The sequence below is a fragment of the Scyliorhinus canicula genome, chromosome 7 (genome assembly GCF_902713615.1).
Source record: "Scyliorhinus canicula chromosome 7, sScyCan1.1, whole genome shotgun sequence".
In the NCBI taxonomy this organism is placed as follows: domain Eukaryota; kingdom Metazoa; phylum Chordata; class Chondrichthyes; order Carcharhiniformes; family Scyliorhinidae; genus Scyliorhinus; species Scyliorhinus canicula.
In genome coordinates, this window is record NC_052152.1 from 209,438,489 (window position 1) to 209,466,147 (window position 27,659).

The 27,659-nt window shown below is 47.7% G+C and overlaps 1 protein-coding gene across 1 annotated transcript in view; it reads left to right on the forward strand.

Annotated features, from left to right (window-relative positions):
• Nucleotides 1–27,659, forward strand: part of chd6 (chromodomain helicase DNA binding protein 6) — a 210,252-nt gene that overhangs the window by 163,639 nt on the left and 18,954 nt on the right. The window contains 11 exon segments of the mRNA XM_038803834.1: nt 727–830; nt 4,070–4,199; nt 8,298–8,364; nt 9,681–9,741; nt 15,868–16,087; nt 16,961–17,079; nt 17,082–17,165; nt 20,629–22,170; nt 24,786–24,940; nt 25,167–25,388; nt 27,094–27,525. Coding sequence (XP_038659762.1) covers nt 727–830; nt 4,070–4,199; nt 8,298–8,364; nt 9,681–9,741; nt 15,868–16,087; nt 16,961–17,079; nt 17,082–17,165; nt 20,629–22,170; nt 24,786–24,940; nt 25,167–25,388; nt 27,094–27,525 — 3,136 coding nt within the window.

Sequence of the window (27,659 nt, forward strand, 5' to 3'; positions counted from 1 at the left end):
TCTCTCCTCCCTCCTTCACTGCCTCTCCCCCCTCCCTCCTTCACTGCCTCTCCCCCTCCCTCCTTCACTGCCTCTCTCCTCCCTCCTTCACTGCCTCTCCCCCTCCCTCCTTCACTGCCTCTCTCCTCCTCCATCTGTCCCCCCTCTCCTTCTCCGTTTCTCCCCCTCCCTCCTTCACTGCCTCTCCCCCTCCCTCCTTTACTGCCTCTCCCCCTCCCTCCTTTACTGCCTCTCCCCCTCCCTCCTTTACTGCCTCTCCCCCTCCCCTCCTTCACTGCCTCTCTCCTCCTCCGTCTGTCCCCCCTCTCCTTCTCCGTTTCTCCCCCTCCCTCCTTCACTGCCTCTCCCCCTCCCTGCTTCACTGCCTCTCCCCCTCCCTCCTTCACTGCCTCTCTCCTCCTCCGTCTGTCCCCCCTCTCCTTCTCCGTTTCTCCCCCTCCCTCCTTCACTGTCTCTCCCCTCCCTCCTTCACTGCCTCTCCCCCTCCCTCCTTCACTGCCTCTCCCCCTCCCTCCTTCACTGTCTCTCCCCTCCCTCCTTCTCTCCTTCTCCGTTCTCCCCCTCCCTCCTTCAATTCCTCTCTCTCTCCTTCTCTGTCTCTCTTCCCCCCCCCCCCCCCTCTTCCCTGTCCTTTCTGCCTCCCTTTTTCCCTCCCTCCCTCTCTGTCTCCCTCGCAACCCCCTCTGCCCACCTCCCTCATGTCCCTTACTTACACCTGGGGTACAGTAAGCTGGAAGTCTGGATTCCTGATGTGGACTACAATGATGTGCCAGTCGACTGGTGGGGTGGAGATTCGGATAAGTCCCTGCTCATTGGAGTTTATAAACACGGTACGTCTGCCTTCATGGTTACATTATTGATCCTCAGACAGTGAAACTGTTACAGAAATATGACATCAGATGTTTCATTGAGTAAAGGGATTGAGGTGGAAGCAGGTTCAGTCGAGGCATTCACAAGAGCATTGGATGATTATTTAAATAGAAACTATGTGTAGGTGTACGGGGAAAGGCAGGGGAATAACACCAAGTCATAATGCTCGATTGGAGAGCTGGTGCAGGCACGATGGGCCAACTGGCCTCCTGCGCTGAAACAATTGTGTGTTTCTGTAACGCTTGTTTGGTGGGAGTATTGCTGCTGGTGAGTGGAATAATCAGTGAAGGCAGGTATACTACAAGCACTGTTCCTGCTTAGCCTTCCTGCTGCTAATTTGACTTTTTAAGGATTTATTTGTTAACTGTGTTTAATTTTTTTCTGAAGTTCCTGAGACCCATTCCTGCATTAATTGTTTTGCATTTGCAGACAACTGGTAAGAGGCCATTTAGCCTGTCCCATTAGTTTTCAAAATGCAAGTTGCCCTCAAGTCTCTCATCAGTCAGTGCCCAGGAAAAGCTCCATAATTTTTGCTCTCCGTTCTTATTAATCAGTTGGAGCTGGGAGAGCTGTCTGCATCACAACAGCTCAGTATTTTCAACATTTTTGTACTGCTGGCATATTACTGCTGTACAACAAAATACACAATTTATTTTGTGTTAATGCAGTTTTCCTTTGGGCCATTTCTGGCAAAGTTTGCGATAAGAGACCCGGAGTGTCTCATTATTTACAGGGGATCCTCGCGATTGTCTCACTATTTACAGGGGATCCTCGTGATTGTCTCACTATTTACAGGGGATCCTCGTGATTGTCTCACTATTTACAGGGGATCCGGATCCTCGTGATTGTCTCACTATTTACAGGGGATCCTCGCGACTGTCTCACTATTTACAGGGGATCCTCGTGATTGTCTCACTATTTACAGGGGATCCTCGTGATTGTCTCACTATTTACAGCAAGGAATCCCTGAGAATCTGTCCATATATCAGTTTGAAAACCACTGATGTGGAAGCAGTCACTTTGAGAAATTATATAATGGCCGAGGTAGAATGATAATGAAACTTGTTTGGACTGTCAGTCTGGAACCAGTTCCATGTAAAATCTTATTGCTCTCGGCACCTTTCCTCCGCTTCAACTGACTACATAAGGACCGTGTAACTTTTTTATAGCGTTGACCATTTAATAATGGGGCGACCTGCATCTCAGCTGATACGCGTACATCCCGATTATAGTGTGCTGGGATCCATCCCTGTTTCCTTCAGGATCTCATTTCTGGTTCTGTGGTTAGCCATTTGTGAGAGCGAGTGAGGGGAGTGCGAGAGTGAGGGGAGTGCGAGAGCGAGTGAGGGGAGTGCGAGAGCGAGTGAGGGGAGTGCGAGAGCGAGGGAGGGGAGTGCGAGAGCGAGGGAGGGGAGTGCGAGAGCGAGGGAGGGGAGTGCGAGAGCGAGGGAGTGCGAGAGCGAGTGAGGGGAGTGCGAGAGCGAGTGAGGGGAGTGCGAGAGCGAGTGAGGGGAGTGCGAGAGCGAGTGAGGGGAGTGCGAGAGCGAGTGAGGGGAGTGCGAGAGCGAGTGAGGGGAGTGCGAGAGCGAGTGAGGGGAGTGCGAGAGCGAGTGAGGAGAGTGCGAGAGCGAGTGAGGGAGTGGCGAGAGCGAGTGAGGGGAGGAGTGAGGAGCGAGTGAGGGGAGTGCGAGAGCGAGCAAGTGAGTGCGAGAGCGAGTGAGGGAGTGCGAGAGCGAGTGAGGGAGTGCGAGACGAGTGAGGGGAGTGCGAGAGCGAGTGAGGGGAGTGCGGAAGAGCGAGTGAGGGGAGTGCGAGCGAGTGAGGGAGAGGCGAGGCGCGGGAGGGGAGCGCGAGAGCGAGGGAGGGAGCGCGAGAGCGAGGGAGGGGAGCGAGGGAGGGGAGCGCGGGAGCGGAGCGCGGGAGCGAGGGAGGGGAGAGCGAGTGGTGTGCGAGAGCGAGGGATGTGCGAGAGCGGGTGAGGGGAGCGGGTGAGGGGAGTGCGAGAGCGAGGGAGGGGAGTGCGAGAGCGACGGAGGGGAGTGCGAGAGCGAGGGAGGTGAGTGCGAGAGTGAGGGAGGGGAGTGCGAGAGCGAGGGTAGGGAGTGCGAGAGCGAGTGAGGGGAGTGCGAGAGCGAGGGAGGGGAGTGCGAGAGCGAGGGAGGGGAGTGCGAGAGCGAGTGAGGGGAGTGCGAGAGCGAGGGAACGGAGCGCGGGAGGGGAGAGCGAGTGGTGTGCGAGAGCGAGGGACGGGAGCGCGAGAGCGAGGGAGCGAGGGAGGGGAGCGAGGGAGGGGAGAGCGAGTGGTGTGCGAGAGCGAGGGATGTGCGAGGACCCCCCAAGTGCTGTTCACGTGGTCCCCATTTGTGGGGGTCAAAACTGAGCGTCTGTTATCTGAGGTCTCCAAGGCAAAGGGTTTAGATCCCACGGCCTCAGATCAGGTGAGCGCATATTAGTGTGAGACTAGCTGCCTCACTGTAATATTCAGATTTGTCAAATACTGAGATCCCGTTAGATCTCGCGAGGTGTGGTGAGCCGGGTAGATCCCAGAAGTGGGATCTCCCGGACGACCGGTAGATAGTGCCCCTTATCTTTCTGAAATTTGGTTGTCAGTCCCTTCAGTGAGAAAGAAATGGAAATGTGCCCCACCCCCTAGTGAAAAGGTTGGGTAAGTCTGATCTGGAGGGAGGATTTTCACCTGAGGAAGGAGCAGTGCTCCGAAAGCTAGAGTTTGAAACAAACATGTTGGACTTTAACCTGGTGTTGTCAGACTTCTTACTGGAGAGAGGAGCGTAGAGTTCACATTTCCGCTCAGTGATGCTTTCAGATTTCCAGCACCTGCAGTATTTCGTCGATCGCTTCTACTCTGTGTGGTTGTTGGATGAGCTCAGGGCTGTGTTCGACTGTGATGCACAGGCCAGTGACCCACTGATATTCAACAAATTGCTCTACACACATTAAAGCCACTACAGTGAGATATCCCAGCATGAGTTCAGAGAAGGAGCTCACTTTGGATTGTTTTAGGCTCTCTGCACACAGGAATGATCTTTTTAAAGTGTTGGTTATAAAGTGACTGATCTATTTGAACAGTCCACCTATTTGCTCTGAGTTGGCTGGGATTTCTGTCAGAGTAGTGTGGAGCCGCCTCGGGTGCACATCGAGGTGTGGAAGCTTGCTGTGACCCAGCTCTTTTTCTTCTCAGGTTATGAGCGATATAACGCGATGCGAGCTGATCCAGCGCTCTGCTTCCTCGAAAGGGTTGGCATGCCCGATGAAACCTCACTGGCAGCCGAGCAAGGAGGTGGAGACCTGCCATCAGACATAACTGAAGGGTAAAACTGGCATCTGTAGTGGGGCAGGGTCGGGGGAAAGATCTTTGGCAGATGGCCACACAGGCACTGCACTTTCATTTGATCCTGAGCAGTGACTGCCTTGGGAAACAGTAAGAGACATTAAATATAAACGCAGAGAGGACATTTGGGATCTTTATAAATCACCTGGAGTACTGTGGGCACCACATTTCAAGAAAGATGTAAATGCCTTAGAAAGAATCCAGAGGAGGTTTACCAGGATGTTACCCAGAGATCAGGGACTTCATTGCTCATTCCTGGAACCGTTCTCCTGAAATTTATCTGCACCCTTGCGTTATTTCTAAATTGCGGTGTCCCAGCTGTGCTGGGAGTCCTCAATATTCACTCTGAACCTCTTGAAGTCACATGGCATCAGATCTTACATGGGCAAAGAAACCGCCTGCAGCTACCACCTACTGTCCCCACCCCCACCTACTGTCCCCACCCCCACCTACTGTCCCCACCCCCACCTACTGTCCCCACCCCCACCTACTGTCCCCACCCCACCTACTGTCCCCACCCCCACCTACTGTCCCCACCCCCACCTACTGTCCCCGCCCCCACCTGCTGTCCCCACCCCCACCTACTGTCCCCACCCCCACCTACTGTCCCCACCCCCACCTACTGTCCCCACCCCCACCTACTGTCCCCACCCCCACCTACTGTCCCCACCCCCACCTACTGTCCCCACCCCCACCTACTGTCCCCACCCCCACCTACTGTCCCCACCCCCACCTACTGTCCCCACCCCCACCTACTGTCCCCCCCCCCACCTACTGTCCCCACCCCACCTACTGTCCCCACCCCCACCTACTGTCCCCACCACCACCTACTGTCCCCACCCCCACCTACTGTCCCCACCCCCACCTACTGTCCCCACCCCCACCTACTGTCCCCACCCCCACCTACTGTCCCCACCCCCACCTACTGTCCCCACCCCCACCTACTGTCCCACCCCCATCTACTGTCCCCACCCCCATCTACTGTCCCCACCCCGACCTACTGTCACCACCCCCACCTACTGTCACCACCCCCACCTACTGTCCCCACCCCCACCTGTCCCCACCCCCACCTGTCCCCACCCCCACCTGTCCCCACCCCCACCTACTGTCCTCACCCCCACCTACTGTCCCCACCCCCACCTACTGTCCCCACCCCCACCTACTGTCCCCACCCCCACCTACTGTCCCCACCCCCACCTACTGTCCCCACCCCCACCTACTGTCCCCACCCCACCTACTGTCCCCACCCCCACCTACTGTCCCCACCCCCACCTACTGTCCCCACCCCCACCTACTGTCCCCGCCCCCACCTACTGTCCCCACCCCCACCTACTGTCCTCACCCCCACCTACTGTCCCCACCCCCACCTACTGTCCTCACCCCCACCTACTGTCCCCACCCCCACCTACTGTCCTCACCCCCACCTACTGTCCCCACCCCCACCTACTGTCCCCACCCCCACCTACTGTCCCCACCCCCACCTACTGTCCTCACCCCCACCTACTGTCCCCACCCCCACCTACTGTCCCCACCCCCACCTACTGTCCCCACCCCCACCTACTGTCCTCACCCCCACCTACTGTCCCCACCCCCACCTACTGTCCCCGCCCCCACCTACTGTCCTCACCCCCACCTACTGTCCCCACCCCCACCTACTGTCCCCACCCCCACCTACTGTCCCCACCCCCACCTACTGTCCCCACCCCCACCTACTGTCCCCACCCCCACCTACTGTCCCCACCCCCACCTACTGTCCCCACCCCCACCTACTGTCCCCACCCCACCTACTGTCCCCCACCTACTGTCCCCACCCCCACCTACTGTCCTCACCCCCACCTACTGTCCCCACCCCCACCTACTGTCCCCACCCCCACCTACTGTCCCCACCCCCACCTACTGTCCCCACCCCCACCTACTGTCCCCACCCCCACCTACTGTCCCCACCCCCACCTACTGTCCCCACCCCCACCTACTGTCCCCACCCCCACCTACTGTCCCCACCCCCATCTACTGTCCCCACCCCCATCTACTGTCCCCACCCCGACCTACTGTCACCACCCCCACCTACTGTCACCACCCCCACCTACTGTCCCCACCCCCACCTGTCCCCACCCCCACCTGTCCCCACCCCCACCTGTCCCCACCCCCACCTACTGTCCTCACCCCCACCTACTGTCCCCACCCCCACCTACTGTCCCCACCCCCACCTACTGTCCCCACCCCCACCTACTGTCCCCACCCCCACCTACTGTCCCCACCCCCACCTACTGTCCCCACCCCACCTACTGTCCCCACCCCCACCTACTGTCCCCACCCCCACCTACTGTCCCCACCCCCACCTACTGTCCCCACCCCCACCTACTGTCCCCACCCCCACCTACTGTCCCCACCCCCACCTACTGTCCCCACCCCCACCTACTGTCCCCACCCCCACCTACTGTCCCCACCCCCACCTACTGTCCCCACCCCCACCTACTGTCCCCACCCCCACCTACTGTCCCCACCCCACCTATTGTCCCCACCCCCACCTACTGTCCCCACCCCCACCTACTGTCCCCACCCCCACCTACTGTCCCCACCCCCACCTACTGTCCCCACCCCCACCTACTGTCCCCACCCCCACCTACTGTCCTCACCCCCACCTACTGTCCCCACCCCCACCTACTGTCCCCACCCCCACCTACTGTCCCCACCCCCACCTACTGTCCCCCACCTACTGTCCCCACCCCCACCTACTGTCCTCACCCCACCTACTGTCCCCATCCCCACCCCCACCTGCTGTCCTCACCCCCACCTACTGTCCCCGCCCCCACCTGCTGTCCCCGCCCCCACCTACTGTCCTCGCCCCCACCTGCTGTCCCCGCCCCCACCTGCTGTCCCCGCCCCCACCTGCTGTCCCCGCCCCCACCTACTGTCCCCGCCCCCACCTACTGTCCCCACCCCCACCTACTGTCCCCACCCCCACCTACTGTCCCCACCCCCACCTACTGTCCCCACCCCCACCTACTGTCCCCACCCCCACCTACTGTCCCCCACCCCACCTTCAGCTGATGAATCAATACATTGTTGCGTTAAACACCATGTGGAGGAAGCCCTGAGGGTGGCAAGGATGCAGAATGTACTCTGGGTTGAGCATTTCAATGTCCATCACTAACAGTGGCTTTGGTAGCACCACTACTGACTGTGCTGACCGGGCCTTGAAGGACAGATCAGTCAGACTGGGCTGGACTGTGAGAGTACCAACAAAGGGGAAAGTAGACCTTGAACCTCGTCAATTTCTGACCGTATAAGTAGAAATGATCACTAATGATTGAACAATGTTCAGCACCATTCACAACACCTCACATATTGAATCAGCCTGTGTCCAGCTGCAGAAATGGACAACATTCACACTTGGGTTGATAAGTGGCAAGTTACATTCGCACCTCACACAAGGCCAGGCAATGACCACCTCCAACATTAGAAAATCTGACCATCTCACCGTGACGTTCAATGGCATTACCAAAGCTGAATCCCTCAGCCATATAAATACTGTAACTACAAAGGCAGGTCAGAGACTGGGAGGTCTGCGCCTCTAGACTCCCCAAAACCTGTCCACTGTTTACAAGGCACAAGTCAGGAGTGTGATGGAATACTCACCTGGACGAGTGCAGCTCCAACAACACTCAAGCTCAACACCATCCAGGGCAAAGCAGTCTGCTTAATTTGCACCGCATCCATCACCTTTGACGTTCACTCCGTCCACCATCGATGAACAGTGGTAGCCGTATGTACCATCTGCAAGATGTACTGCAGCAACTGGCCAGGGTTCTTCGACAGCACCTTCTGAACCTGCATCACTCTTGTATTCAGTTCCCTTTCCTACCCAAAAGATGAGAAATATCCATTCCAAACATGAATTTTTAAAAATCAGACTGCAGTCTCATGGAACCATTGAGGTTCATGCAGCATGAACTCAACATTTGAGACGGTGTGCGCATCTTGATGCAGCGCATCTCTGTAATTCTCGGTGGGTAGATTGGAAAGAGTGTTACTCTGATGTTTTCTCGGGTAATGTATTGTGTGTTGAATCTTTTAGGATCGACCTGTGTAAAGGTGACGAGACTGAGTCGAAGTTGGACGGACAGTTCAAGGACCAGCCAGATGTGAGTATGATGTCTTGAGGTTATTAGGTGTGTGATTTCTAAGTCCGAAATCCTGCCATTTCTTCTTTTTTTGTTGAGAATGGTCTGTCCCCTGCACTGGAAGGGACTGGCTCTTGCTGGAATACATTTCCACCGCCAACAACTTTCCTCAGGCATTGCACTGTGAAAGCCAGTGAATCTGGATGCTGACTATCGGCCGGCTGCCACTTTGAAGATGTACATAAGCATTCCAGCAATGGGTCAATGGATAGTGATCAGGATTTGGAGTTTAGTTCATTTCCTGGGAGTTCATTTCCTCCCAGGAGTACGGAAACTAGCCGTGATACTGATGTCGGTAATGTGGACAAGATCATAGGGACCAAAGGGAGACCATTAGTCCCTTGGGCTTGTTTCCCCATGTAGTTAGATTATGACTGATTTGTACTTCAAATACACTTACCCGCTTTATCCCCATATTTCATGACACTCTCACCCAGCAACAATTTGTCACTCTCTGTAGTGAAGACTCTCGTTAACATGGAGCATCCAGAGCTTTTTGGGAGACTGGTTTCAGATTTCCATAACTGTCCGAGTGTAAAAGTGCTTTACCACTGAAAGGCCCGACTCTGATTTTAAGATTATGCTCCCTTGTTTTTTTTTTGAGCATTTTAAACACCTCCATTAGATCACCCCCACCCCGCCCAATCTTCTCAGCAAGGGGGTCAAGCCTGACCTGTGCAACCTGCCCTCAAGTTAATCCTTTTATCCTGATATTCTGGTGAATCTGCACTGCATTCTCTTCAAGACCAATATCCTTCCTGAGTTCCAGTGGTCAGGACTGAGAACTTCACAATATTTTTAATTCCCCATTGAAGCTGTTTGTACATCTGCTCCAGTGGATGTCCGAATGTATTCTACAGCTGCATTCCTCTTTGGCAAGTTTACACTTGGCTATCCCAGTTAGCCTGTAATGTCCTGCTTTTGCATCAGCTGTCGGAAAGAATGTTTGTCATTTCCTGATGTCCTTAATATTGTACAATGCTCTTGTCCTCAGTCAGCAACTCCCAAGTATGGTGTGACAGGCAATTAAATAGTTAACAATATAATATCCCTGAACCAACCTGGTCTATTCACTTCATCACCTTCAAACTTGTGAAGTGGGTCCACAATCTGTGGCAACAAAACTGCCGGCAGAGCAACAGGCATCTGAGGGCAGCCTGGTGACTCTCTTGGACCTGGGTAGTGCCTGGCAACAGTTGACGATGGGAGATTAATCTTGCTCAAACCCTAGATCTCGTCCCCTCCCCATGAAGTTAATGATATGTGTTGTTCTGTAGGAAGATGCAAACTCCTGCATTGAATCGGGCATTATGGAGAAAGGCGAAGATTCCATTTTAGGTAAGTGGATGGTGACTGGATTACATTACGGTTACATAAAGTGTTCATGGAATCAGTCCTTTCTGCCCAACTGCTCAATGCTATGTTATTCTTCAGACAAGCCTCCTCTCACCTGGCTTCATCTCGCCCTATCATTATACCCACCTATTCCTTTCTCCTTTGTGCTTATTTAGAGTTTTCTTAAATATACCTTTGCCGTTGGACATATCCCACTCCCTCGTGTAACAAGTACCAAGTTCTAACCAAAGTTCTGCTGATTGGTGTATTCGTAACTAACTTATATTTATGGCTCCTAGGTAACATTATTTATATGTCTACCCTTCTGTAACCTTGCAGACCTCTATCAGGTCACTTCCCCAGTCTTTTCGCAAGAAAAGAACCCGGTCTATACTGTTTTTCCTAAAAGGTATAATTATTCGATTCTGGTATCATCCTTGTGGACTTTTCTGCAATTTCTGCAATGTTCCAGATCCACTTTGTTTTCTTTGTTTCTTGCCATGCCTCCCCTAGAGTTGGGAACTGGAGTGAGGGAGCCTTTTAGTGTCTGCCCTCCTGTATCCCACCCAAGCAACTGAAGCTCTGTTATTAAGCCTCGACTTCAGAGCAAAGTGGGGTGAGAAGCATAAAGGAGTGTCTGAACTCGCTTTGTTCCAGACTCTGGTTGATGTAAACATTTTGTGCAAATGTATCTTGAGAAGTTTTCACATTGCATTTGCATTGAACTTTATAGGACATTATTAAGGAGGTTTCATTCTTTGTGGTTCTCTACTTATCTACATCCCCAGTTAAATTTCTTTAGTATTTTACAACTTACCTCAAACCTACAGCATCGAAGCGATGCATTCAACTAGACAGAAGTGGACTATGCCAATATTTATATTCCCGATGCACCTCATTGCCCTCTAATTACCACATCCTACCCTGCCCCCACATCCTTCTACTCCCTTTTACCTCATATATGCATCAAATAGGAGGAGAGGGTGACTGGGATCAAGCGCCTGATCAAGCTCAAGATCAAGTGTAATGCATGAGGAGAGGTTGAGTACGTTGGGCCTGTGCTCATTACTTTTTAAATCATCCTTTGCTGATTTCTAAACTCTTTCCAATCACATGATTTATCATTAATCTTCACAGTATTGTATGTTTTGTATTTTAATTAGATACTATGTGTAACTTCCATAGTTAGCCACTGGTGGTGCGTCCTTCTCTTAGAGTCTTTTATGGAGACCGTGAATTGGATTCAATATTAATTGGTTTTTGGAGCAAGCAATGAGATAAATTAAGAGCTTGCCCTGTCCACTCTGTGCATTTGTTTTGTAACTTTAAAAAAGCTATTGTGGGCAGCACTGTGGTGCAGTGGGTTAGCCCTGCTGCCTCACGGCGCCGAGGTCCCAGGTTCAATCCCGGCCCTGGGTCACTGTCCGTGTGGAATTTGCACATTCTCCCCGTGTCTGCGTGGGTCTCACCCCCACAACCCAAAGATTTGCAGGTTGGGTGGATTGGCCTCATTAAATTGCCCCTTAATTGGAAAAAAATAATTGGGTACTCTAAATTTATTTAAAAAAACAAAAGCTATTGTTTCTGAACTAGTATTTCAGAGAACAAGGCTGATAGTCAAGGGACATGAGTTCAAATCCCAACACAGAAGCTGGTAGAATTTAAGTTCAACTAATAAAAATGTGTCATTGATAGCTATGACCATGAAATTACCATCGATTTTTATCAATAGAAATGCAGGATGGTGCATCAGGAGCATCATCAGGCATCTCTAAAAATGAGGTGTCAGCCTGGTGAAGGTACAATACAGGGCTACTTGCGTGACAAACAGCGTTAGCAGCATGCCTGACACAAAATTAAGCAATTCCACAACCAACAACTCAGATCTAAACTCTGCAGTCTTGCCACATCCATATTGGACTGCAGAAGAATGAGAGACAACCTTATTGAGATGTACAGGATTCTCAGGGGACTGGTCAGGGTAGATACTGAGAGGTTGTGGGAGAATCTCGGACCAGAGGAGGGATTAATCTCAGAGTAAGGAGCTGCCTATTTAAGACAGACATTAGATACATTTCTTCTCTGAGGGTAGTGAATCTGTGCAATTCTTTACCGCAGAGCTATAGAGGCTGGGTTGTTAAGTCTGTTCAAGGCTGAGGTAGGCAGATTTTTTCATCAGTGAGGGAATCTAGGGTTATGGGGATAAGGCGGGAAAATGGAGTTTAGGATGTTCATATCAGATCAGTTGTGATTTCATTGAATGGCGGAGCAGACTAGGTGGGCCCAATAGCCTACTTCTGCATCTTCTGGGTTTTATTCAGGCAGCAGGCTGTTTTAGACCTGGTAATGTGCAGTGAGTCGGAATTAAGTAATTACCTCATAGTAAAGGAGCCTCGAGGCATAAATAATCATAGCATGATGGAGTTTGAGGGTGTCGAAGAATTTAAATTAGTAATGAGGGCAGCATCGGCTAAAGTGAACTAGGAAAATAGGTTAAACGGTAGAACAGTCGAAAAATAGTGGCAGACATTTAAGGAGGTATTCCATAACTCTCAGCAAAGATATCTTCCATTGAGAAAGAAAGACTCGAGGAGAAGGACGCACCACTTGTGGCTAACTATGGAAGTTAAGGGCAGCACGGTAGTGCAGTGGGCTAGCCCTGCTGCCTCATGGCGCTGAGGTCCCAGGTTCGATCCCGGCTCTGGGTCACTGTCCATGTGGAGTTTGCACATTCTTCCCGTGTTTGCGTGGGTTTCGCCCCCACAACCCAAAAATGTGCAGGCTAGGTGGATTGGCCTTGCTAAATTGCGCCTTAATTGGAAAAAATGAATTGGGTACACTAAATTTATGAAAATGAAGAAGAAAAAAAAACGATGTAAGTTACAGAGAGTATCTAATTGAAATACAAAACATACAATACTGTGAAGATTGGATAAATCGTGTGATTGGAAAGATTTTCGAAATCAACAAGGGATGATTTAAAAAGTATTGAGGGAGAAATTAGAGTATGAGATAAAGCTAGCTAAAAATATGAAAATCGATAGTAAGAGATTCTACAAGTTTCAAAAAGGAAAAGAGTAACCAAAGTGAGTGTTGGTGCCTTAGAGGGTGGGACTGCAAAATAAGTCATGGGAAACAATGAAATAGCAGAAACATTGAACAGGTATTTTACCTACTCTCACTTTAGAAGATGTTACAACCGATCCCCAGGTGAGTTTCCCCAAACGTAGCTCCCCCGACGAGAACCTTCATTGTTGTACCCCAGGTGTGGAAGGATGAACTGGCTCCCTTTCTTTATTCAACCCCCTCTTGTGGGGGGAAAAAGGATCCCATCCTTCATGGACCCCTTTTCCCAGTCTCGTATTTATGTTTTAAAAGGAGCCAATTTAACCAGGCTTTCTTGGGTTAAAGATAAAAGTGAATTTATTAACTACTAAGTGCAAGAAAGGTATAAAAACAGATTCATGTACATTCACACAGATTAGAAATTAGAATTTAATTCAAATTAAACAAGGTATACGAAATGGGGGTTAACGCATGAGGAGTTGATGACTGAGTATTGTCATTCCAGTAGCACTGACTTAGCAGGCGAATGGTCAGTTTTGAGATTCCAATGTTCTGCAGTTTTTCTGAGAGGCTTCCGTGTTTCTGTTTCAGTTGTGGTCTTTGCTTACTTCCACAATCCAAGAGAGAGATACCTGCAAAACATTTTTGCAGGGGTGCTGCTGATTGGCTTTTTGCTTCAGTGTCACACACACCTTGGCACCCCAGCACTAGCACATAGATACACACACACACACCCCTGGGCCAGCTTTTCAGCTGGCTTTTATCTCAGTCTTTGTATATTCCTGGAAGACAAAATGCTCAAATCTGCCTGGGACATTGCGCACAGGATATTTCTTATTGACATGATTCTTATCTCCCATTGTCTCCACTGGAGATCACAATTGGTTTCCACATTCTTGAGAAGTATCCTTGTCTGGAAACAGGATGTGGTTCCATTGTTTCTCAGAGTATCACCCTCTAGCAATTCAGCCAGTGACTGACTTTACTTCCTCAGCTGTCTTTGCCTTGTATGTCCATTTTATAAAAACTCACAGGTCTTTTCAAATTTCAATATTTCTGGATGTAATTCATTGTTTTCTCCTCATTATTATGACAAAGACACAAAAGAATCCCAAGAATACTTGAAAATTAAGAGGTAAAGGGAACTTAAAACAATCTCAATCGCGAGGGGAAAGGTACTGGGAAAACTTTGAACTGAAAGTTGACGACTCGACTGGATCTGATGGATTTCATGCTCAGGTCTTTAAAAGACGTGGCAACGGAGATAGTAGATGCAGTGGTTTTCCAAAATTTCCTAGAATCTAGAAAGGTTCCAACAGATTGGAAAATTGGTAATATAACAGCTCTGTTCAGGAGAAGAGGTGGACAGAAAACAGGAAACTATAGGCCAGTTTGCCTAACATCTGTCATGTGGAAAATGCTGGAACCTATTAAGGAGGTAATGACAAGACACTAGAAGATCAGAGTCAGCATGATTTGTGAAAGGGAAATAGTTTTTGACTAATTTTTACAGTTTGAAGAAGCAACAAGCAAAGTGGATAAAAGGGAACCTGTGATATGTTTGGATTTCCAAAAGACATTCGACAGGCTGCAGCACCAAAGCTTACTTCACAAAATAAGAGTTTGTGGTGGAGAGGGTAACATGAGCATGAATGGAGGATTGATTAGCAAAGAAGAAGCAAAGATTAGAAATTGATGTGTAATTTTCGACTGTTACTAGTGGAGTGGTGCAGGGATCAGTGCTGGGGCCTCAACAATCTATCAAATAGTTTGATGAAGGGGCTGAATGTATGATAGCTAAATTTGCTAATTACACGAACATAGGTAAGGAAGTAAGTTGTCAAGAAGACAAAGAGTCTATAGAGATATTTTAAAAGGTTAAGCGAGAGGGCAAGCATTTGGCAGATGGAATATTATGTGGGCTAATGTGAACTTGTCCACTTTGGCAGGAAAAATAGAAAAGCAGCAAATTATTGAAATGTGGAGAGAAATTGCAGAACGCTACCAAGGAATCGGGGTGTCCTGATACATCAATCACAAAATTAGTATGTAGGTACAGCAAGTGATTATGAAGGCAAATGGAACTGTTTTTGGCCGGGGAAATTGAGTATAAAAGGGAAACCATGCTACATTTGTCCACAACATTGGTATGACCACATGTGGAGTACTGTGTACACATTTGGTCTCCTCACTTGAGAAAGGATATACTTGTATTAGAAGCAGTTCAGAGAAGGTTAACTCAACTGATATCTGGGATCAAAGGGTTGTGTTATGAGGAAAGATTGAGCCAGTACCCATTAGAGTTTAGTAGAATAAGAGGTGATCTGATTGAAACATGTAAGATCCTGAGGTACCAGGAGAATGTTTTTCCTTGTGGGGGTGTCTAGAACCAGAGGACAGTTTAAACATTAGGGGACTCCCATTTAAGACTGAGCTAAGAGATTTGTTTTTCTTTCAGAGGATCATTAATCTGTAGAATTATCTTCCAAAATTAGCAGTAGAGACTGGGTTATTAAATATATTCAAGGCTGAGTTAGAGTTTTTTGATTAGCAAAGAAATCAAGGATTATCGGGAGGACAGGAAAGTGATGTTGAGCCAAAGTAGGTCAGCCATGATCATATTGGATTGGATTTGTTTATTGTCACGTGTACCGAGGTACAGTGAAACGATTTTTCTGCGAGCAGCTCAACAGATCATTAAGTACATGGGAAGAAAAGGAAATACATAAAAGGGCAACACAAGGTACACAATGTAACTACATAAGCACCGGAGTCGGATGAAGCATACAGGGGTGTAGTGTTCATGAGGTCAGTCAATAAGAGAGTAATTTAGGAGTCTGGTAACAGCGGGGAAGAAGCTTGAATGGTGGAGCAGGTTGAGGGGCTGAATGGCTTATTGCTCCTAATTCCCGTTTGTGTTTGATGGGCTGAATGGTTGCCTTCCGTGCCACAGGATTCTATGCTCAAATATTTAAGCTCTCTGTTACTCTGGGATATCGTGTGTTGTAATGGATTTCTCACTGACTAATGGCTAACTCGTGTCTCCAACTGTTTCCATTGAAGCCCAAGATGGTACAGACATTGACCGCCCGCAGTGGCCAGTTGCATCAGTGCTCACGGCACGTCTCCGCCGCCTCATAACAGCCTACCAGCGGTGTAATCGCAAGGAGATAGTGAGGATGGAATCTTTGGCTCGCAATAGCCGACGCCGCTGGTATCCGCAGGATGAGATCTGGGGAAGAGTACCAGAAATGGACATTGTTACCATGGATATTCAGCAACGGTAAATGATTGTGGATTTTAAAAATACGGGTCCAAATATTTATTCCATTTGAGAATTTAGGACATGCTTTCAAAATCTCAGAAGCAACTTCCCAAAATTTATCTGATCCTTGTTTTAAAAACAAAGTGCAGACTTTGCACAAGTGCAATTCACAGGAAGGAAAGGAGCAGGAGGTTTAGAGGGGATGTAAGAGAAAACATTTTCTCCCAGAGGGTGGTGGGAGTCTGGAACTCGCCTGAAAGGGTGGTGGAGGCAAGGACCCTCATAACATTTAAGTATTTAGATGTACACCTGCGATGCCAAAGCAGACAAGGCCCAAGTGCTGGAAAATGGGATTAGAATAGTTAGGTTGTTTTTGACTGGTGCAGATGTGATGGGCTGAAGGGCATTTTCTGAGCTGTAACCTCCTATGACTATTTGTTTGACCCCATGTGAGATTTTCAGAGTAACTTGAGTCGATTTGCAAAATACAAATGATAGTATTGCTGATGCAATGAAGTTGTTTCTGAATCTGCTCATGTCACAGAAACTTTACTGTGAGGTAGTTTGCAGTAATGTTGTGGCGAATTGGAGGAACCTCTTTGTCCCCACTTTTAATTATCCCTGCTGAACCTCGTGTGAGTCCAGACAGGGAGTGTTGACCAGCTAAAACTGCATGGGACAAAGGAGGCCATTCAGCCCATCACACTCCTGATACAGTATCCATTTCATCTTATTCCCTTTGGTGGCTGGGTGGTAGGGAAAATGGAAAGCTGGCACAATGCCCAATATCTTGGCATATTGAATTCTCAATTCCTCTTTGTCCACTGATTGGGAATTCTCCAATTGGTCTTGTCTGAAAATTGCCAACTTGCATTTCTTATCCCTGTATAGGTGGACGAGGAGGGAGCAAACAGATTTCTATCGTGTGGTCTCGACGTTTGGTGTGGTGTATGATCCCGACAGGAAGCAGTTTAACTGGAACCAGTTCCGCAGCTTTGCCAGGTTGGAAAGGAAACGGATGGGAGCCTGGAAAGGTATTTCCGGAGCTTCATGGCCATGTGCCGAAACGTGTGTCGGTTGCCTCAGAGGAAGGAAGGTAAGATTTCTGATGAATTGCTGATCCACAGTGTCAATTTTCAATCCAGTTTATAGTCGGCTGGACTATCAGGGCACCATGTTGAGGTAAACCGGAAGGTGTTCATTTGGTTGATTTAAATTGGAGCAGTGTTCAAGATTCTACCTTAGCAACACTTGAGTGGGGAGGAGGGGAAGTCGATCATAATTATTGCTTCCAATCATCATTTACTGGAAAGTGAACAGGTGGAGATTGTGTGATGAGCTCTCCCTGTTGCCCAGCACACATTTCAGTCTCGCCATTGGATGGTCACATGGATAAACCTGGAGAGTGTACCTTGCCATGAGTCAGTGCCTGAGAAGGAAGAATTGAGGAGAAACGGGCAGGAAATGTAGCCTTTAACACCAGATAGGTTCTAACCCTTATCAGAATCAGTAGCTGAGCTTTACGGGCTGCGTGGCAAGTTTGTATATTACATTGCCTCCCTTCTGTTACAACTGCGTTAAGCCATATGTGTTTCCAGATTTTACCTAACAACTTGTCCATCTGGGGCAGTTGCAGTCCAGTTTCTAATCTTGAGAGATCTTAGTTGTATTGAACTGGTTTGAAAGTGGCAGTAAATGGACCTGGTCCCTAAAGGGACGGAGGGTTGGCTGAAGTGGAGGAATGGATGTATCACAATGATACGGTAGGGACGCTGTTCTGTGCTTGAGGATAGAGCAAGTTTTTGGGCAGAGCAGAAGATGCCTCACTCCAAGTTGCACCCTGCAGTTCCTGCCTGGTACTTGTTGCTGATGCTGAGTGTTTGAAATGGGGAAAGGTTTCCATTCGCCTGTAGCCCATTCACTTGAGAAGAATACAGCAGTTGATTCCCAGCACCTGTCGATGTGAAATTTCGTAACGGTAGCACAGGGGTTTAACATTGTTGCTTCACAGCGCCAGAGTCCTGGGTTTGACTCCCGGCTTGGGTCACTCTCTGTGTGGAGGCTGCACGTTCTCCCCGTGTCTGCGTGGGTTTCCTCCGGGTGCTCCGGTTTCCTCCCTCCCACAAGTCCCGACAGACATGCTGTTAGGTGAATTGGACATTCTGAATTCTCCCTCAGTGTACCCGAACAGGCGCCGGAATGTGGCGGCTAGGGGATTTTCACAATAACTTCATTGCTGTGTTAATGTAAACCTACTTGTGACAATAATGAAGATTATTATCATTAAGTTGCTGAATATTACATAATAGAATTCTAAGCAAGGTTGAATAAGCTTCAAGATGTTGGATCTGATGATGTGATTGTAACCAAGTCATCGTTTGCAATAGATAGGAATAAGAGTAGGCCAATCAGCCAGTCAAGCATGTTCCGTCATTCAGACAGATCTGGCTTTAATGTGTAAATTCGATACCTGAGGCAGGCCTAGAGTACTTCAAGTTGTTGATGACTGACCAACCAGCTTGGTGTTAGACCTGACACTGGGACTGGGTTAACCATATTACTTTACCAGCCAATGCCTGAAATAACCCCAGCTGGACAAGCAGAGTTACGTTTTGCAGTACACTGTGCTGATAAAATGTGTATTCTTGACTAGTCAGCTATCCGCACAATGCACTGCAATTGTACAGAGCATTTGTGAGGCCACACCTGCAGTTTTTGTGCCCTTATTTGAGGAACAAGATTCTTGCTGTGGAGAAGTGCAGTGAAGATTTATCAGGCCTGGGATGGTGGGACTGTCATCTGAGGAGAGACTAAGTCGGTTCGGAATATATTCACTGGAGTTTAGAAGAGTGAGAGGGGATCTCATAGAAACTAACAAAATTCTAACAGGATTAGACAGGGTAGATTCAGAAAGAATGTTCCCAATGGGGGGGGTGGGGGGAGGGGAGAGAGAGTCCAGAACTAGGGGTCACAGTTTGAGGATATGGGGGCAAACCTTTTAGGACTGAGGTGAGGAGAAATGTCTTCACCCAGAGAGCGGGGAATCTGTGGAATTCACTAGCACAGAAAGTAGTTGTGGTCAAAATGTTGTGTAATTTCAAGAAGAAATTAGATACAGCTCTTGGGGCTAAAGGGATATGGGGGGGAAAGCGGGATCAGGCTATTGAACTTGATGATCAGCCATAATCATAATGAATGGTGGAGCGGGCTCCAAGGGCTGAATGGCCTCCTCCTGTTTCTCTTTTCATTGTAAAGCCCTAAACTTTGTTTGTTGCCACCGTGTGCCTACGTTTTCCTGGCTATCAGTGAGCTCTGTTCCTGCTGTGGGAATACACATATTTACATCACACACACAATCACACAATGGGAGGATAGAAAGAGTCTGCAAAGGGATATAGACAGGTTAAGTGAGTGGGAAAATAATTGGCGGGTGCAGTATAATGCGGGAAAATGTGAGGTTGTCCATTTTGGCAGGAAGAATAGAAAAGCACAATATTATTTAAATGGAGCGGGACTGCAGAGCTCTTGAGGTACAGAGAAATCTGGGTGCCCTGATACATGGATATCAAAAGACTGGCATGCAGGTAGATCAAGTAATTAGAAAAGCAAATTAAAGATTTGCTTTTATTGCAAGGGGGATGGAATATAAAACTAGGCAAGTACTGCTACATCTATATGGGTCATTGGTGAGACCACACATAGAGTGCTGTGCAGTTTTGGTTACCTTACTTAAGGGGTGGGGGGCATACTTGTATTGGAAGCAGTTTGGAGGATGTTTGCCAGGGTGATTCCTGGGATGAAGGGCTTATGAGGAAAGGATGAGCAGGTTGGGCTGATTGATGCATGTTGGAGTTTAGAAGAATGAGAGGGCATCGTATTGAAACACCGAACATTCTGAAGGGACTTAACAGCGTTGATGTTGAGAGGAGTCTTATGCGAGAATTTAGAACTAGGGGCACAGTTTAAAAATTAAGGGTCTCGGCAGCACGGTGGTGCAGTGGCACTGCTGCCTCACGGCGCCGATGTCCCAGGTTCAATCCCGGCTCTGGGTCACTGTCCGTGTGAAGTTTGCACATTCTCCCCGTGTTTGCGTGGGTTCCGCCCCCACAACTCAAAAATGTACAGAGTAGGTGAATTGGCCACACTAAATTATCCCTTAATTGGAAAAAATTAATTGGGTACTCTAAATTTATAAAAACAAAATTAAGGGTCTCCCATTTAAGATGGAGATGAGGAATGTCTTCTCCGAGGAGCGTTAGTGTTTGGAATTCTCTTCGCAGAGCAGTGGAGGCTGGGTCATTGAATATTTTCAAGGCTCAGATAGACTGCCTCATTGAGGAAGTTGAGGATTATGGGGGGTAAACAGGTAAGAAAGTGGAGTTAAGGCCACAATCACATCAGCCATGATCATCTTAAATGATGCAGCATGCTCGAGGGGCCGAATGGCCTTCCAAATGTGGTCGTCAGACTGAGCACGATGCTACGTTTTCTGATACCCCCAGGTGAACTTACAAAGCATGATTTTCTAACGGACAGTATTTTTTTTTTTACTGTTTCAGAGCCTTCAGATCCAAGCATTTTTGTCGAGCCCATCACGGAAGAACGTGCTTCAAGAACTCTGTACCGGATTGAACTGTTGCGGAAGGTTCGGGAGCAGGTACTCCGGAGCCCGCAGCTGAACGAAAGGCTGAAAGTGTGCCGCCCCAGCCTGTACCTGCCAGTGTGGTGGGAGTGTGGCAAACACGACCGTGATCTGTTAATTGGCACTGCCAAGCATGGCCTCAGCCGAACAGACTACTACATCCTTAATGACCCCCAGCTTTCCTTCCGGGAGGCCCACAGGAACTACGTGCAGTGTGGAAGCAGTTACTTCCAGAATGTCCCAGCGCCATACAGCCATTCCTCACTCAATCTCAGCCAGTCTGCTTCCCCTGCATCGACTGTGCTCACTCTGGGGGAGAAGGACAATGTTGAACAGATCGACGCAGAACAGGAGAAGATGGAAGACGCTTTGGAAGAACCAATCCCAGAAGCGTGTTTGGAAGTGAAGAATGAAGAGGATGCTGCGGATTCCACAAGCAGGTGTGATACTTCCCAAGCTAAACCCAGACTTTCAGAACCAGAGACTACAGGGAGTGAATGGGGGACAGTAAATTGCATTCAGGCTGCATTTTACAGTCTGCCAAATGCACATGTGGAGTCTAAAGGAACAAGTGACATCAGCAGCAAGTGCAAAGAGGATAATGGAGTGGACAGTTTACAAAATCCCATTCTTAAATCATGCAGCACTGCAGAAACTATACCAGTGGAGAATCTGCAGTCTGTGTGTGTTGATGCCAATCAAGCTACACTAAACTGTCTGAACTTCCTGCAGATGAAATCCAACGGTGTGTTAAAATTGCAAACTGTATCTGAGGAGCTGGTGGACAGTGTAGCGCCTGTGTGTGCTATTACAGGAGCAACGCCTGTGATGGACACGGTGCTTGGTGTGATTGCAAAGTGTGACCTTGCAAAACATGAGCTGGTTAAAGCTGAAAACGGATGTACAGGAGATAAGAATTCAACAGGGCTTCCAGATCGGGAGGCCATAATGATTGAGCATACCTATGACATGCATGCTAAATATCTGGGGGTGGGTTACAAGCAGACTGCAGCTAATGGCATAGACAAAGCACGGGTGGAAATCAGCCAGCTGTCTGATTCAGACTCTCCAGCTGCTATGCCCAGAGGTGCCCAGGTTGCCAATGATTTGAAGCTGACAGAAGCTGTGCCGAGCAGCGAGTGTCAGACTGTAGCTGTGATCGAGAACAACGCAAGAAAAGAAGCTAGAATCATGACCAGTGCACGCACCAAATCAGATCATGCACCATTTAAGGCGGTTGATGTGAAATGCCTACTGAGTGGACCTCAGTCCTTCAAAGTTGCCCATTCCATTGTGAAGATGGCAGAGGGTGAGCCTGGGTCACCCTCTGACAAAGTAGGAGTGACCCCCATAAAGCAGGAGGTGACATTCAGGCATCTCCTCGAAGATTGCATCAAAGACCATGACAGTCCATGTGAAACAGAAGAAAAATCTGAGGAAGATAGTTCTCAGCCTGAAGGTGGTTGATTTTCATTTTGCTCAAATTAATGACAAAGGGCTAAATATTCCGAGGAACTTGTGTATCAGAACCATAAACATACAAACTGTACAGAGGAACTTCACAAATTTAGTTTAAACTTTTTTTTTCTTTAATAGGCAAATTTTTAATGTTTAGAATTTGCACCAATTAACATTTTAAGTTTGTGTTGGTAAGTTATTAACCATGTGAGCCATTGCAGCTATTACTTACCCTGTACATAGGTACAGAAAGGCATAAAAAATCACACTTGAGGCTAAAAGGTTTAAATTACGAAAGTAGGTTGCACAAATGCAGCTGGAATTGTCTTGAGTATTGATGATTTACAATTGCTCCAATAGAGGTTTTCAAGATAATGAAGTGATTGATAGTGCAGATAGAAACTATTCCCTCGGAGTAGGTGGAGGGCAGGTAGTTATCCACAACATGAGATTAAAATGAGAGCCAGGGTGGTCAATGGTCATGTCAGGAAGCACTTCCCACAAAGGGGAGTGGAAATCTGGAACTTTCTCTCCAAAATGGTTGTTGAGTGTGGAAATGAGGTTGATAAATAAAATCCTGCCGATACAGGGAATCAGAAATAAAAATACTCAGCAGGTCAGGAAGCACCTGTGGAGAAAAAAAACAGAGTTAACATTTTGGGCTGTGACAACCCTTTGTCAGAACTAGATTTTCTTGGGTAACGGTAATTAAGAGTTGTGGAATGAAGTTGGGTAAATGGAGTCATGGTACAGATCAGTCATGCTCTAAATGATGTGGCTGCAGTCGAGAGGTTTTTAACACGTACAGTGATCATTAACTGGAATGGCGATGAGGTGGGCTATTGGAGGTAAAAGGTTTCCTCATTGAAGAAGGATGTGGGTGCCACCGGTTGGGTTCTATGTTAAATATGTTCCATGCATGCTTCTGTGGAAGAGATTTGCTGGATGGTCTAAATTCCTGCACCATCTTTGCAGAAAAACACTTTACAGTTATAATTCATCTTTACCTTAGAAAACTGTCTCAAGGCACATCACCGAAGCCAATTCAGACACAATGAGACATACATCTATCTTTAACTGTGCTTACTATATTTCTGTAAATGTCATTGTGACGTTTTGATGGACCAGTCACCAAGAAAAATATCCAGTTTTGAAGTATCACATGGATTCTTGGATAAAAGATATGGTGGGAGGTGTGGCGATTCCCTGACCTGCTGTGTCATGACCTTTGAATGCCCTTTGACCACCTGTTAGGAGAAATGTTTTAGTTCTGTAGAGAATACACCTCGGGTTGAATTCCAAAGATGCACAAATTTTTGAAGGAAGAAATTTCTCATCTCAGTCCTTAATGATCGGCCCCATGCCCTGATACTGTGCCCCCGTCCTCTAGTTCCCCAGCAAATGGGAACAACCTCTGTCTACCATGTCAAACCTCTTCTGAATCTTGTATGTTTCAATGAGATTGTTACTCATTCTGCTAAACCCAATTTAGCAAGTATAGACCCAATTTACTCAGCTTCTCATTACCCTCTCATTCCTGGAGCCAGTCTTGTGAACCTTCAGTGTACTGCCTCCAAAGCAAGTATATTCTTAAACATGAAGACTAAAACTGCACACAGTATTCCAGGTGTGGTCTCACCAACGCCCTACACAGTTGTAGCTAAACTTCCTTATTCTTGCACTCCCAAGAGACCAATAGGCCATTTGCCTTTGGAATTGCGAACTCTGCCTACACGCTAACTTTCTATTATCATTGTTCAAGTGTGTCAAAGTCCCTCTAAATATCAATATTTACATGTTGCACACCGTATAAAGATTCTGCTTCACATCTCCCCACATTTTGCTCCATCTGCCACCTTGTTGCACACATTCATAACCTGTCTATAACTCCTTGAATCCTCTTTGTGTTCTCACAGCTTACATTTCTTTGCTTTGTACTGCCTGCAAACTTAGATACATTCTCTATCTTCTCATCGTAAGCTATTAATGTATTTTATGAATAGCTAAGGCCTCAGCAGTAACTAGTCACAGGCTCCGACTTGAAAATGACCCATTTATCCCTACGTTTTACTTCCTATCCCTTAACCAATTCTTTATCCATGTTTATATATTATCCCCAACTCCATGAGCCCTTTTGTACGGCACTGCACCTTTTTGAAATTTAAATGTACCACAGTCTGTTTCTGTCTACCGTGTCCCAATCATTAATCATTTTAAACACCTCCATCACTGCCAAATTTCCCTACTGAAGACCAAAAAAATCCTGCAAAGGACTTTTGAAACCCTTGAAGGAGTGAGGCAATTTTTAAACATATATATTTCCTGTGATGTGGGTATCACTAGCAAGGAGGCAGGTATTACCAGATCCTCATTGCTGTGAGGGCATTAAGAATGAAACATGTAGTGTAGGGGTTATATGTTAGCCTTTTCCCTGAAAGACATTGCTAAACCTGTTGGGTTTTAATGACAGTCCAGTAATAGACAGGTTACCTGATTCATTGAATTAAATTTTACAACTTGTCATAGTGAGATTTGAAAATGAAACCTCTAGGTTGCTAGATCAGGACCATGATGATGATTATTACCATATTACAATAAGAATGTTGATCTTCTCAGCTATCCCGCTGAAGAACTTTGATGAGGAGAGCAACGCTTCTACCAGCTTGGGTCAAGATGAGATCCAGGACAACCTCCTTCAGGACATCAGAGAGCCAACAATCGCTCAACTACTTCAGGAGAAGACACTGTATTCTTCTGCAGAGTGGCCAAAGGTGTGTTCTAGAACAGAGACAGCAGCTTCATGTACAATCGTCAGGCTGTTGGAGATAGGGATTTACTGTAATTTAGGATGGCACTCCAGTGCTGCCCTGACACAAGTGCCATCTTTCACATTAAACTTTAATCCTAAATTGATCAAAGCTGAAGCTTTTTCTCATGGACCCAATCTTTAGTTTTGCACTGACATCTGCTTCATTTTTTAAATTTTCATTCTCTCAGGACCGAATCATCATAAATCGCATTGACAACATCTGTCACGCTGTACTGAAAGGGAAATGGCCGTCAGCTCAGCAACAGAGCCTTGAACCTCAGGGTGGGATATATTCTTCGGCTGTTCCAGCAGAGAGTCTGAATGTGAGGAGCTGCCTCAATGTCCCTGTACAGGCTGCGCACACCTTCTGCGTTGCTGATGGCTCCGTCTCCTCCCATCAGCTCACGAAGGCAAGTATTGCAGTTGTCTCTACACCAGACTGTACCGGAGGTGTGTTTAATTAACCTGGTAATCTGTGCCCTTACCAGTGAATGAAAATGAAATGAAAATCGCTTATTGTCACGAGTAGGCTTCAATGATGTTACTGTGAAAAGCCCCTAGTCGCCACATTCCGGCGCCTGTCCGGGGAGGCTGGTACGGGAATTGAACCGTGCTGCTGGCCTGCTTGGTCTGCTTTAAAAGCCAGCGATTTAGCCCAGTGAGCTAAATCAGCCCCAGAAACCTGATCTTGGCTATTCTCCTCAATAGAGATTGCAGTTAGTGGAGAGGTGATGTTACAAGGAGGGAAGGGAGGAACTAAAGTTTTCCTTGGGCTGTTAATAGTGGCATTGACATGGGCTGCTGGAGAATTGTATTATGACTGTAGAACCATAGTTCACAGAAGAAGGCCATTCAATCCCTTTGTAGCGATGCCAGCTCTTTGAAAGAGCTATCTGATTAGCCCCACTCCCCTGCTCTTTATCATAGTCCTTCACATTTTTTCCCCTTCTACCCTGAAATATCCCTTCAAGTATTTGTCCAAATCCCTTTTGGAAGGCACTGTTGGATATGTTTCCGTTGCCCTTTCATGCAGCTTATCCTGGGTCATCATAATGTGCTGCATTAAAAATCCTATTGAGTTCCTGACCTGGGAAGGATCAATGATATACGATACTCAATTGATTCTTTAGAAGCAGTTAACCTCCCCTGCTCCAAACCCCAGATCTCTTAACTGTTCATAGTATTAACCGTATTTATTTTAATGATTTATTTGTGATTTATTTTGTTCACTGAGACAAAGACAATTGTTGGGCTTTCTTTCAAGAATTATAAATTCAGCAGCGAGTCACTGTCCGTGGGTGATGATTATCATCCCCTTCGGTTTAGATTATTCTGCCGAGCGGGAGGATATGTTACATTAGTAAAGCGATGCATGGTGGATTTACAACTTCTCTGTTCACCATGTGAACACAGCCATCAATCATCTGACACATGGTTCCCTATTGCTTTGCAGACCCTATTGTAAGCTGATGATGTAACTGTTTCCACTACCCCTGGGCAATGTCATCGTCCCTTCCAGAACTTCTTTCATTGCCCCCTCCTCCAGAAGGTGACCAACAACTTCTCTCCAGACTCTCCACTTGCCTTTCTCCGCTCCCAGGTTTTCAATCTCATCCACATGCCCATTTCCTGTTTGAATCCCTCCAGTTTGATTTTTGCCTTTGTCCCTGAACAGCCCTCATCATGGTCACGAGAGGGACTGGTATTTTATCCCTCATTAACCCCTCCATCACGTTTGATACAGTTCGTGCCATCATACCCCATTGTCCAACTCCATGGGACCTCCCTCACACTTTTAAAAATTAATAGTTTGGATCTGGGTGTAGTAGGAAACCCACAGCTTATGCCCAGTTACCTTGATGAAGGGTGGAAGTCTTTGTGAACCGCTGATGGCCGTTTGATAAAATTGAATAGTTTATTCAACTAATTCAGAGGGGGATAAGAGTTGACTGGGTTAGTATGGAGCTGGAGTCACGTGTGTGCTCAGACTAGATCTATTCACCAAGAAGCGCTTTGCTTTGTATACATCTCTGTATGACTCCTGTGTGGACTGCATTCTCACAATAAGTTTTTCATGAGTCTTGCTGACACCGTACAATTCTGTTTGGAAAGCAGGAGAGCTTACTTGCATTAACATTCCCGAGGGATCAAAGAAGGAGGAGGCGGAAATACGAGTTTGAGACAGACCGAGGCGCAAAGCGGAAGAACCTGGAAGAAGGTACCCCATCTTTTACTCGCCCTCCTGTAATTCTGAATGGGTGGCAAGAGACTGCTATGGACCTCTCGAAAGCCTCCGAGGAGGCGTCCAGTTCAGTACCGGTCATTATCAGTACAAGCACGCCAAAGCTGGGATCTCTGGAGCCTTCGACTGCTTTCAGGGCAGACATGGCCGGGATCCTGCAGGCAGGCCTCGTCCATCCAGTCACAGGACAGGTGATTAACGGCGCCTTTAGAGGTGATGATACATCGAGGAGGAGGAGAGGGCGAAGAAAGAACGTTGAAGGAGTTGACATCCTCTTCATGAAGGAGAAAAAGCCAGAGAATCTGGTACGTAGAAAAGTATGGCATGGTGTGGTTGCTAAGGTGTAGCAGGAAGAGACAATGACACAAGGTAATGGAGTGCATTTCCCCTCGGCAGCCTATGATTGTGGCAAGCACTGTCTGAGTTGCCTTCCCATTTT